Source organism: Mesoplodon mirus (assembly GCF_964341445.2).
Source record: "Mesoplodon mirus genome assembly, chromosome: 5".
NCBI classification, from domain to species: domain Eukaryota; kingdom Metazoa; phylum Chordata; class Mammalia; order Artiodactyla; family Ziphiidae; genus Mesoplodon; species Mesoplodon mirus.
In genome coordinates this window covers 51,226,402-51,239,074 of record NC_138980.1, presented here as the reverse complement: position 1 = coordinate 51,239,074, position 12,673 = coordinate 51,226,402, and the positions used below count along the sequence as shown (strand labels likewise).

At 37.2% G+C, this 12,673-nt stretch overlaps 1 protein-coding gene across 3 annotated transcripts in view; it reads left to right on the top strand.

Moving 5' to 3' along the window:
- The window catches only part of MRPL22 (mitochondrial ribosomal protein L22), a 37,375-nt gene that overhangs the window by 18,855 nt on the left and 5,847 nt on the right, over positions 1-12,673 (top strand). Inside the window, exons 3-7 of one of the 3 annotated variants that reach the window (XM_082622530.1) lie at positions 3,912-4,003; positions 4,617-4,752; positions 9,134-9,199; positions 10,001-10,078; positions 11,811-11,880. In XM_082622530.1, coding sequence (XP_082478656.1) covers positions 9,179-9,199; positions 10,001-10,078; positions 11,811-11,880 — 169 coding nt within the window. In that variant the 5' untranslated portion in view covers positions 3,912-4,003; positions 4,617-4,752; positions 9,134-9,178. The remainder of the gene's footprint in view (positions 1-3,911; positions 4,004-4,616; positions 4,753-9,133; positions 9,200-10,000; positions 10,079-11,810; positions 11,881-12,673) is intronic. The other 2 variants (XM_082622529.1, XM_082622528.1) reach the window with 2 other exon arrangements.

Sequence of the window (12,673 nt, the reverse complement as noted above, 5' to 3'; positions counted from 1 at the left end):
GTGAGCCACAAATACTGAGCCTGCACGCCTGGAGCCTGTGCTCCGCAATGAGAGGCCGCAATAGTGAGAGGCCCGCGCACCGCGATGAGGAGTGGCCCCCACTTCCCGCAACTAGAGAAAGCCCTCACACAGAAACGAAGACCCAACACAGCCATAAATAAATGAATAAATAAATAAATAAATAAATAGTTAAAAAAAAAAAAAAGAAATGAAGCCCAAGGTTAGTAGAAGGAAGGAAATAACAAAGGTTAGAGCAGAAATAAATGAACTAGAGACTAAAAACACAATAGAAAAGATCAATAAAACTAAGAGCTGATTCTTTGAAAAGATTAAAAAAAGAAAAGAAACCCCAAACCTGACAAACCTTTAGCTAGACTCAACAAGAAAAAAGAGAGAGGACTCTAATAAATAAAATCAGAAATGAAAGAGGAGTGTGACAGTGATACCACAGAAATACAAAGGATCTTAAGAGACTACTATGAATAATTATATGCCAACAGATTGGACAACCTAGAAGAAATGGAGAAATTCCTAGAAACATATAACCTACTAAGACTGAATCATGATGAAATAGAAAATCTGAGCAGACTGATCACTAGCAAGGAGATTGAATGAATAATTAAAAGCTATCTAACAAACAAAAGTCCAGGACCAGATGGCTTCCCTGGTGAATTCTACCAAACATTAAAAGAAGAATTAAAATCAGTCTTTCTCAAACTCTCCCAAAAGATAGAAGAGGGTAGAATTCTTCCAAACATACTTTATGAGGCCAGCATTTTCCTGATACCAAAACCAGACAAGGGTGCCACACACAAAAAGTTACAGGCAGTATCCCTGATGAGCATGTATGCAAAATCTTCAACAAATTCTTAGCAAACTGAATTCACCAATACATTAAAAGAATCATACATCGTGATCAAGTGGGCTGTGTTCCAAAAATGTAAGGATGGTTCAACATCTGCAAACCAGTCAGTGCAATTCACCACGTTAACACAATGAAGGATAAAAATCATATGATCATCTCAATATTGACATGCAGGAAAAGCATTTGACAAAATTCAACATCCATTTTTGATAAAAACTCTCAACAAAGCAGGTATTGAGTGAACATACCTCAACATAATAAAGGCCATATATGACAAGTCCACAGCTAACATCATACTCAATGGTGAAAGGCTGAAAACGTTTCCTCTAAGGTCAGGAACAAAGACGACGATGTACACTCTCGCCACTTTTATTCAACATGGTATTGGAAGTTCTAGCTGCAGAAATTAGACAAGAAAAAGAGATAAAAGGTATCCAGATTGGAAAGGAAGAAGTAAAACTATCACTATTTACAGGTGACATGATAAGAAAACCCTAAAGACTCCAAAAAACTATTAAAACTAATAAACAAATTCAGTAAAGTTGTGAGATACAAAATCAAACAAAAATCTTTTGTTTCTTTATACTAATAATGAACTGTCAGATAGGTAAATTAATCAAATAACCCATTTACAATTGCATCAAAGAGAATAGAATACCTAGGAATACATTTAACCAAGGAGATGAAAGACTTGTATATTAAAAACTACAAGACATTAATGAAAGAAATTGAAGAAGATAGAAATAAATGCAAAGATATTTTGTGTTCATGGATTGGAAGAATTAGTATTGTTAAAATGACCATACCACTCAAAGCAATCTACAGATTCAGTGCAATTCCTATCAAAATTTCAATGGCATTTTTCACAGAAATGGAACAAAGTGTTTTGTGTTTTTTTAATTTTATTTATTTATTGGCTGCGTTGGGTCTTCATTGCAGTGCGCGGGCTTCTCATTACAGTGGCTTCTCTTGTTGCGGAGCACAGGCTCTAGGTGCACAGGCTTCAGTATTTGTTGCACACCGGCTCAGTAGTTGTGGCACAGAGGCTTAGTTGCCCTGCAGCATGTGGGATCTTACCAGACCAGGCCTTGAACCCATGTCCCCTGCATTGGCAGGCAGATTCATAACCACTGTGCCAACAGGGAAGCCTGAACAAACCGGCTTAAAACTTGTGTGGAACCTCCAAAGACCTCAATAGCCAAAGCAATCTTAAAGAAAAACAAAGCTGGAGGCATCATGCTACCTGATTTCAAACTATTATTACAAAGGTATAGTAATTAAAACAGTATGATATTGGTATAAAATCAGACACATAGATCAGTGGAACAGAATATAGAGCCCAGAAATAATCCCACACATATGTTGTCAATTAACTTATGACAGTAGAGCAAGAATACACGTTGGGGAAAGGGCAGTCTCTTTAACAGATGGTATTTGGAAAATTGGACAGCCACATGCCAAAGAATGAAATTTGATCCTATCCTACCCCATACTCCAAAATTAACTCTAAATAGGTTAAAGACTTGAATGTAAGACCTGAAACCATAAAACTCCTAGAAGAAAGCAGGCAGTAAGCTCCTTGACATAGGTCTTGGCAATGATTTTTTGAATCTGACACCAAAAGCAAAAGCAAAAGTAAACAAGTAGGACCTAATTAAACTAAAAATCTTCTGCATAGCACAGGAAACCATCAACAAAATGAAAAGGCAGCCTACTGAATGGGAGAAAATAATTGTAAGTCATATATCTGATAAAGGGCTAATGTCCAAAATATACAACAAAGTCATACAAGTAAATAGCAAAAAACCCCCAAACAATCAAATTAAAAAACGAGAAGATCTGAATAGCTATTTTGCCAAGAAGACATGCCATTGACCAATAGGTACATGAAAAGATACTCCATATCATTAATCATCAGAGAAATGCAAATCCAGACCACAATGAGATACCACCTCACACCTGTTAGAATGGCTATTATCAAAAAAATAGGAAATAAGAAGTGTTGGCAGGGATGTGCAGAAAAGGGACTGTTGTGCACTGTTGGTGGGAATGTAAATTGGTGCAGCCACTGTGGAAAACAGTATGGAGGTTCCTCAAAAAACTAAAAATGAACTACCATGTGATCTAGCAATTCCACTTCTGAAAAGAACAAAAACACTAATCTGGAGAGATATATGCACACTCATGTCCATTGCTACATTACAATAGCCAAGGTATGGAAACAACCTAAGTTTCCATCAGTGGATGAGTAGTTAAAGAAATTGTAAATATATGTAAATATATAAACACACACACACTCACCACACACACAAACACAGAGGAATATTAATCAGCTGTAAAAAAGAATGAAATCTTGCCACTTGTGACAATAAGGATGGACCTTGAGGGTATTATGTTAAGTGAAATAAGTCAGGCAGAGAAACACTAATACCATTTGATATTTCTTATATGTGGAATCTAAAAATCAAAACAAAACAAAAACCAAACCAGGCTCCTAGGTACGGAGAACAGATTGGTGATTGCAAGAGGCAGTGGGTTGGGGGTGAGAGAAATGGGTGAATTGGGGTTTTTTTGTTTGTTTGTTTTGTTTGTTTTTTAGTTTAAATACATTGAATAAAATTTTTTTTAAAAGTCCACCCATTAACTGACTTTTGTTAATTCTCGTAATCTGTAGGTTCTTTATTCAGCTCTTTTTTTTTCTCCTTGTAATTTATTTGTTGAAGAAAATGGGCTGTTTGTCTTGTAGAGTTTTGTACAGCTTGGATTTTGCTGAGTGCATCCCCTTTGTGTTGTTTAACAGATTTCCCTGTCTCTGTATTTTCTGCATTGAATCTAGAGGCTTGATTAATTCGAGTTTGTTTTTGCAGAAAGACTACTTCATGGATGGTGGGTGGTGTCTTTTTACATCAGGAGGCGAATGAAGCCACCTTTATGCATTAATTTCTTAGGGATTAGAAAGTGATGTTATTTGTCTTGATTATTCAACAAAGTTGAGGAATTCCACAGATCATGTCAGAGATCCTCTGTGTCTTTAAATCTATTTTAGGACTGAGATGACTTACAGTAGAGAATCAATAGTCATGACCACCATAGAAAGGAATGAAATTCTGCCATTCGCAACATCGTGGATGGACTTGGGTTGGTATTCTGCTTAGTGAAATAAGTCAGGCGGAGAAAGACAAATACTGTATGATATCACTTATATGTAGAATCTAAAGTATAAAATAAACTGGTGTATATAACAAAAAAGAAACAGAAATGTAGAGAACAAGCTGATGGTTACCAGTGGGAAGAGGGAAGGGGTGAGGGGCAAAACAGGAGTAGAAGGTTAAGAGGTACAAGCTACTATGTATAAAATACATAAGCTCCAAGGATATACTGTACAACACAGGGAACATAGCCAAACTTTTATAATAACTGTGAATGAATGTAATCTCTAAAAACTGTGACTTGCTATGCTGTACACCTGAAACTTACATAATGTTGTACACCAGCTATACCTCAATTAAAATCTTGGGTTAATATCTGTTTATTGTTTGACTTACATGAGTTACTGACTTTTCACTCTTCTTAGCCTTCAGTAAACTACTAACTCTTTGTGGTATTTTATGTAATCTCGATTCTTTGTTAACAAATATGTCTAGAATGTCTCCACTCGTGATCCTTAAATAGTTTCCATCAAAATGGAGCTGATGTGGTTCAGAAGATAGATAAGCTTTGGAAAAGATTCTAAATGTCTGTTGCTTTACAGGCTTTTTTCATCTCACAGCGTTTTACCCCAATCACATATTCACACAAGTGCTTCTCTTGAAATATCTCGAAAATGGGAGAAGAAGAATAAAATTGTTTATCCTCCACAACTGCCTGGAGAACCTCGGAGACCAGCTGTAAGTTTGTGGGTGGAACTAATCTCTTGATTTTGATAAAGCACTCTTGCTCTTATGTGGCTAGCAGTGATTTATTATTCCATGTTAAGAAAAGAAAAAAATTATACAGGAATTTGCTTGATCCTTTAATTGGTACAGAAAATGTTCTAGATTTATCTTTTTTGTAGTTAAAATGATTGCCTTTGTTTTACTTATTTGCCTTGACTTAACCTCCTGGATAGGAACCTTAACTCTAAAACTGAGCTAATAGCTTGAGACGTTTCGACTGATTTTTGATTCCAAGAGGCTTGATAATGGAGCATGAGGGGTTGGCAAGAATGGCTTAAGCCATTGGCCAATATTTAAATCATATGCATGATTTTCCAATTTTTTTTTTTTTTTTTTTGCGGTACGCGGGCCTCTCACTGCTGTGGCCTCTCCCGTTGCGGAGCACAGGCTCCGGACACACAGGCTCAGCGGCCGTGGCTCACGGGCCCAGCCACTCCGCGGCATGTGGGATCTTCCCGGACTGGAGCACGAACCCGTGTTCCCTGCATCGGCAGGCGGACTCTCAACCACTGCACCACCAGGGAAGCCCCCAATGTTTTATACTTGAGTATAGACACACTTGGTTGTGAGGTTTTTCATCCTTATTTTTTTTTTTTGTAATTTACAAACCTTTGAACCTAAGGTTTGAATTTAATTATTGGATTCCTTCCAGAGATACCTTATTCCTTCCAGACTTTAACTTATCTTTAGTTGCTCAGAATCCCTTTGCCCTCTCCAAATTGCTAGACATTGCTCTAGTCTGAAATAAAAGACAAATTTCTAGCTTAATATGAATTTTCTGTGGGATACATACATATCTGTTAAAAAGTTTAATAAGTAAGTAATAATAGCATAAACAAGGTGGGAACATTTGAATCTTTAAGAAAATGAACTGTGATAAGTACTTTAGAAGTAGAATTACTGTGTTAATTATAAATCATTCAGTTTAGCAAACATCTTTTAATGTCCTTTGGGATTTAAGGCTACTGGATAATCAATATAATCTAAGTAATGTCACTTGCTTAGGTTTTTTTTTTGTGTGTGTGGTACGCGGGCTTCTCACTGCTGTGGCCTCTCCTGTTGCGGAGCACAGGCTCCGGATGCGCAGGCTCAGCGGCCATGGCGCACGGACCCAGCCGCTCCGCGGCATGTGGGATCTTCCCAACCCGGGGCACGAACCCGTGTCCCCTGCATCGGCAGGCGGACTCTCAACCACTGCGCCACCAGGGAAGCCCACTTGCTTAGTTTTTATATGAACTTGATGGCGTGTATTTTATTAAAATTCAGCTGCTATCTAGATATTAATCTGAATTAGTACAGTTTTATGGGTTTTTTTTTCTCATTTAGGGGAGTTAATTTATTGATTTAAAGACCTCCTACCTGATTGGGAACTAAGAAGAAAAAGAGATCTTAATAGCTTAAACAAATGAGTTGTTAGCTTTCATATTTTATTATGCCATCAGAGCTTAAAAGTTTGATTTGTCATAGAATCTGTGCTATTAAGCATTGACTCCATTTTGTAATTAACCAAAATTTACAAAAATTTACACATTTGTACAAATATCATAAATAAAATATTTTCTAGGGACTTCCCTGGTGGCACAGTGGTTAAGAATCCACCTGCCAATGCAGGGGAGATGGGTTCAAGCCCTGGTCTGGGAAGATCCCCCATGCCGTGGAGGAACTAATCCAATGCGCCTCAACTACTGAGCCCGCACGCCTAGAGCCTGTGCTCTGCAACAAGAGAAGCCACCGCAATGAGAAGCCTGCACACCACAACGAAGAGTAGCCCCCTCTCGCCGCAACTAGAGAAAGCCCACGCACAGCAACAAGGACCCAATGCAACCAAAAATAAAGTAAAAATTAAAAAATATATATACTTTCTATAATTAATGAGCTTTCTTTACTTCTTACTTGAGCTCTTTGGACTTGGCTTTAACTGGAAATAAAGAAATCATAATAGTATTTGTCAGGTCCAGAATCTAAAGCAAAGTATTTTGTAAGTACCAGTCTTTTTGGATGTTAAACACACTTCAGGATACATCCTAAATAGCAAAATTCAAATAGTTAACAGTAGATCATCTACCTAACTCTAGCAAATGAAGAACAGTGTCAATTAAATCATTTGTTATATATTGTAATTTACTGAAACTATTTTGATTAACTTTTGCATCATATATACTTCTATAAGTGCCTGTGTGAAGACATTTGGTTAGATTTTATATAGGCACTTTGGAGAAACCTAATTTAATTCTCTATTTTGCACAGATTTTGTTTGAGGGAGTAATCCTTTTCTGGGACAAATTAAGACTTTTGGAAAATACCTTAACATTTTCTGATTTTAAATAGTATTTGGTAAATTGATTTTGGTGTGACAGTTATACCTGTTATGACTAAATTATTAATGCTGTCTATAAACACCTTGCTTATTAACAGGGAATAATTTGCTCACCTAGCCACATAGTTGATACACTGTGCCTTTATTTGCAGCGTCCCTTAGGCTTTCCAATCCGCTACCTGCAAACATTTTAAAAATTAGTTTTATCTCTTATTTAGAAGAAGGCCAGATAATATTTACTATTCTATCTCATTCTGATCTTCAGCATTTGGAATATGTAGTTAAATAATAGTAGATGGGGCAATGAGTAAATCCTAAGGCATTTGTAAACTTCTAGCAGGAGTCAGAATGTTAGAAAGTTTTGAGGTTTCTCTGCTTTTATTTGCCTTGAAAAATGTTTTCTAATTTTTTTAAAGTGGCATTATGATATAATAGTAGGAAGAATGTGGGTTTTAGAGTCATGAGGGGAACTTTAAAGATACACCTGCCAGACATTGTATTAAGCCCTTCACATACTTCCCTGGGTGGCACTAGCTTACAAACTTCGCTATCTTGGACAAGTCACTTGATTTCTCTGATTTTCATTTTGTAAAAGGTTTATAAAATGTTTTTTCTCCCAACTCATAGAGTTAGATCATATAAAATAATGGGCTTGAAAAGTGCTTTGTGAACTATAAATTGTTTAATGGATGATTGATTAAAAAATTCAGTAGGATATACCTACCACTATAAATACAAGATAATAAAAGCTAACATTTACTAAGATCTTACCATTTGCTAGACACTGTAAAGTACTTACTTTATATAGGTAACTTTATTTAATCCTTATTATAGTTTTATGTGTTAGGTACTATTATCTTCATTTTAAAGAAAAAGAAACTTAAGCAGAGAGAAGTTAAGTAGCTTGGGTTCTGTAGTTGGTAAATGGTAGAGCTGGGATTCAAACCCAGGTAGTCGGATTCTAGAACCTGTGCTCTTGACTGAACGAACACTTACAATATTGGTTTTCTTATGAAAATAGTTACTTTAGGGGCTTCCCTGGTGGCGCAGTGGTTGAGAGTCCGCCTGCCAATGCAGGGGACACGGGTACGTTCCCCGGTCTGGGAAGATCCCACATGCCGCGGAGCGGCTGGGCCCGTGAGCCATGGGCGCTGAGCCTGCGCGTCCGGAGCCTGTGCTCCGCAACGGGAGAGGCCACAGCAGTGAGAGGCCCGCGTACCGCAAAAAAAAAAAAAAAAAAAAAAAAAAAAAGTTACTTTATCCATTTTGCCATTGTTCTCCTCACTAACAAGAAACCTTTTTGTACCTTTTCTTTTGTTCTTCTGGCCAGCTAAATGTTTTCAAAATACTTTAGTTTAAGTCTTTTACTATTCCTCTCTATAGAAGCGTTGCAAATTTTGTCACAAACTAGCCATTTTACAGTTTGTTTTTCCCTTAGTAATCTTTATAACATAGTGAGAATTTGGAAAAATATAACTTTGTATAGGGAAAAAGGGTCTCCAAATTCTTTTTTTTTTAAATAAATAAATAAATTTATTTATTTATTTTTGGCTACCTTGGGTCTTCGTTGCTGCACATGGGCTTTCTCTAGTTGCAGTGAACGGGGGCTACTCTTTGATGTAGTGCGCAGGCTTCTCATTGCAGTGGCTTCTCTTGTTGTGGGGCATGGGCTCTAGGCGCGTGGGCTTCTCATTGCAGTGGCTTCTCTTGTTGTGGAGCACAGGCTCTAGGTGCATGGGCTTCAGTAGTTGTGGCACACGGGCTCAGTAGTTGTGGCTCGCGGGCTTAGTTGCTCCGCGGCATGTGGGATCTTCCTGGACCGGGGCTCGAACCTGTGTCCCCTGCATTGGCAGGGGGATTCTTAACCACTGCGCCACAGGGAAGACTTCCAAATTCTTAATAATGTTTTTATTTCTTATGGCAGCGTTTTCATTAAGCACAGAAAGTAAAAACTTTATTAACAGTGTTTTACTGTCATTTTGATAAACTTGCTTAATTTTTTTTCCTGTTTGTAAGGAAATCTACCATTGTCGAAGACAAATAAAGTACAGTAAAGACAAGATGTGGTATTTGGCAAAATTGGTAAGCTAAAATGACTATTACCATATAATACATAGGGAAAGGAGCTATAAATTTTACCCCAGGATTTGAAAAAAGCAAAAAAACTTGCCCTGTTTTTTCCAAAAAGTGAGGAATATAATTACATTTTTAGACATTTCGTTGGTAATCCAAAAGTGATAGTTCAGAGATTGGTGATTTTGCTTAATTTTTACCTCCTGACAAACTAAATCATGTTGGATACATAGATACTTTAGAAGAAAGGCATCAAGAACCTGGCTATAGTTAGAGAATCCAGGAAGTAAACTTACGTATCTGTAAAAGTTGATTCAACCTATTTCAAAACTGTTGCATTTTTAAGTTTTTTACCTTGAAAATGAAATTTATATACGAGAGAAGACAAAAGCAGCAAATACACCTGTAATACATTTCTTCTATAGGAGAAGGAGATGCCTTTAGTGCCTACTGTGATCCTTGCCAACCTGTGATCTTTCTCTGTCATGTCTGCTCTCTTTTATTATTATTGAAAACATTGTAATCCAGGTTTAGTGGTTAAAAATTTTAAGTTTGATTTTGACCTACAGAGGGTGGTGGCATCCCTTCTCAAACTTGTTTTCTTCTCTTTTGCCTGCGTTTAGTTAGCTATTTTTATTAATGAAAAAAGTTTTCCCCCACTTTTATTGAGATGTAATTAACATGTAACTAGTCAGCTAATTTTAGAAGTTATTTGGATTATGTAAGACTTTTACTTTTCACTGAAAAGGGAATGCTGACTTTGTAAACTAATTTGTTTATTTTCTCTTGTCTGTTACCCTTTAATTCTAGATACAAGGAATGTCCATTGACCAGGCTCTGGCTCAGTTGGAATTCAGTGACAAAAAAGGGGCCCAGATAATTAAAGAGGTAAACTAAGATTGGTGGGGAGGGAGCGAATAGTTGGCTTGCAGGTGTGAGTAAGCTTTGCCTAAATCCTGAATTCGCTAGTGTAAATGCATAGTTTATATAATACAGATTTAGGGGACTCAGTTTTATTAATGTCCTTATACCTTAGGAATGTTCTGTGCTTTAAGTATTTTTTTTTTCCTGAGATGCTTTTATTTGCACCAGATAGTGATTTATATTTTATGGTCTGTCTGTGAAGTGAAGTGATACATCTTATTTTTAATGATTGGGGGCTTGATCAATTTTTTAAAAGATTTTTTTTTTGTCAGTTCCACAACTGAGAGGTTGGGATTTTATAACTAGTTGAGTGGAAAGAGCACTGGACTGGGACTCAGGGGAGTTGGAGTCTTATCTTTTCTCTGACAGTTTCTGTCCTGATTTTGGGCAAGACACTTGTCTGGTTCCATTTTTCTTATTTGTAAACTAGGTGGGGTTGGATTGGATGATCTCTAAAGACACTTCTATCTCTAAATGTAGCTGATTCACTAGGTGCACATGACTGTTGATATTTGTGCTGACTCATTCTAGGCACATGAGTGTTTTTGTTTCAGAAAGCTGAGTTGAGGACATGTGGGGATATTAGCATTATTTCCTATAGTTCAGTTAATTTTCATATAAAGTCAGATCTTTTAGTGGGTGAATATTTGAGGTGGTTGGATTCAGACTTCTAAGAGGCTCTATTGTAATGCGTGTATTTATTTCCATTCAGAATGCAGTTACTAAGTATCTGTTGTGTACCCAGCTTTGTACTACATTCTTCATCTTTAAAGGAGGAAAAGATCTGATTTCTGTTATTTCTGACAACAATTGTCCTATTTTAAAAAATGTGTTCTGGAGGAAGTTAATTCAAAATATCCTTTGAGTATAAATTTAATAATTCTTTTTTAAAAAAAATAAATTTATTTATTTATCTTTGGCTGCATTGGGTCTTCCTTGCTGTGCACTGGCTTTCTCTAGTTGCAGTGAGCAGGGACTACTCTTCGTTGCGGTGCACAGGCTTCTCATTGCGGTGGCTTCTCTTGTTGCAGAGCATGGGGTCTGGGCGCGTGGGCTTCAGGAGTTGTGGCACATGGGCTCAGTAGTTGTGGCTCGTGGGCTCTAGAGCTCAGGCTCAGTAGTTATGGCCCACGGGCTTCGTTGCTTCACGACATGTGGGATCTTCCCAGACCAGGGCTTGAACCCGTGTCCCCTGCATTGGCAGGCGGATTCCCAACCACTGCGCCACCAGGGAAGTCCCAAATTTAATAATTCTTAAAGGAAATTTTCAAGTATGATTTTCTCTACTTGTCTGATGTTGTTAATGGTTATTCTGGATCTAAAGTTTAAGAATTTTCAATACGATTTAGCCCTTGAGCTTCTTGAACTTTTTGACAAGTCTATGGCTCAAAGTCACAATGCCCATTACCAAGGGTACTGCTGCAAGTGTTACCTCCTCCTTTACAGCTTCCACATTCCATTGAAAACTTAGCAGGATGGACTGTGTTCTTTGCATTTGCAGTTCTTGTCTGAGGAAGGAAAGCTTGTTGGATCCCTTTTCCTTAGTACTGTTATAATTTGATATTCTCTTTTTAAAATTGACTGCAATAGGAAGGCATGTGATTAGCAGTCACAGAGATAACAATAAGAAATGAGAAATTTAAGTCTGTTTTAGTTCAGGTCAGCCATATGAATGCCTTTCTTTTCCTTCTTTAAGGTTCTCTTAGAAGCACAAGATATGGCAGTGAGAGACCACAATGTGGAATTCAGATCCAATTTATATATAGGTAAGATCTTTAATATTCTTAGCTTTGGAAAGTGGCTTCCAACAGTGATGCCAAGTTCTTCATCTAATAACAGTCTTTGATATCTAAATACTTTGGACTGTGTTTGCCAGTGAAAATTGCTGGTAATAGCTTATTCTTCAGCCTTCAGCATGCTAATGTTAGTCAGTTGTAAATGGTCCTAACTTTACTGCTTTATTGTTACCTGTTCCGTAATGAGACTAAGATCATGAAACCTATTGCTGATAATTATTAAATAATGGATATCAAGATGATGTATAGAGTGGTCCTTTAATCATAATGAAACTATGGAAGAATGTACCTGATTTTTAAAAAAATGAATTCTTTGTCAACCCTAAGGAGGTATATAAAGGATCACAGGTGGACTTAAAAAAATCTTTATTTATAATGTGCCAAGCCAGGTGCCTAATCCGTAAAGGTATCCTATAAGTTAGTCTTCCAGTTACCAGAATGGAAAATCTGTTGAATTATAAAAGCCAAGGGGCCTTCGAAGGCTCAGATGACCCAGATGTGTTGGTTTCCCTTTGTTATTACATCCTGAAGCATTATCTCAGCTTTGTATGCTTGTTCCACATCAAATTAAATTAATGTATGTGAAAATGTTTTGGGAAGCCTGGTACACTGTACAAATGTAAGGGATTTTTTGGTAGCATACCTTCATACTGCTCTTCTTTTAGAAAGAGGTCAATGGTTATTACAAAGCTCTCCCCCCGCTCCCCTAACACCACAGTAAAGTAGAGCAGTGGCTGGAGTTACTGCAGTTACTGCTAACCTC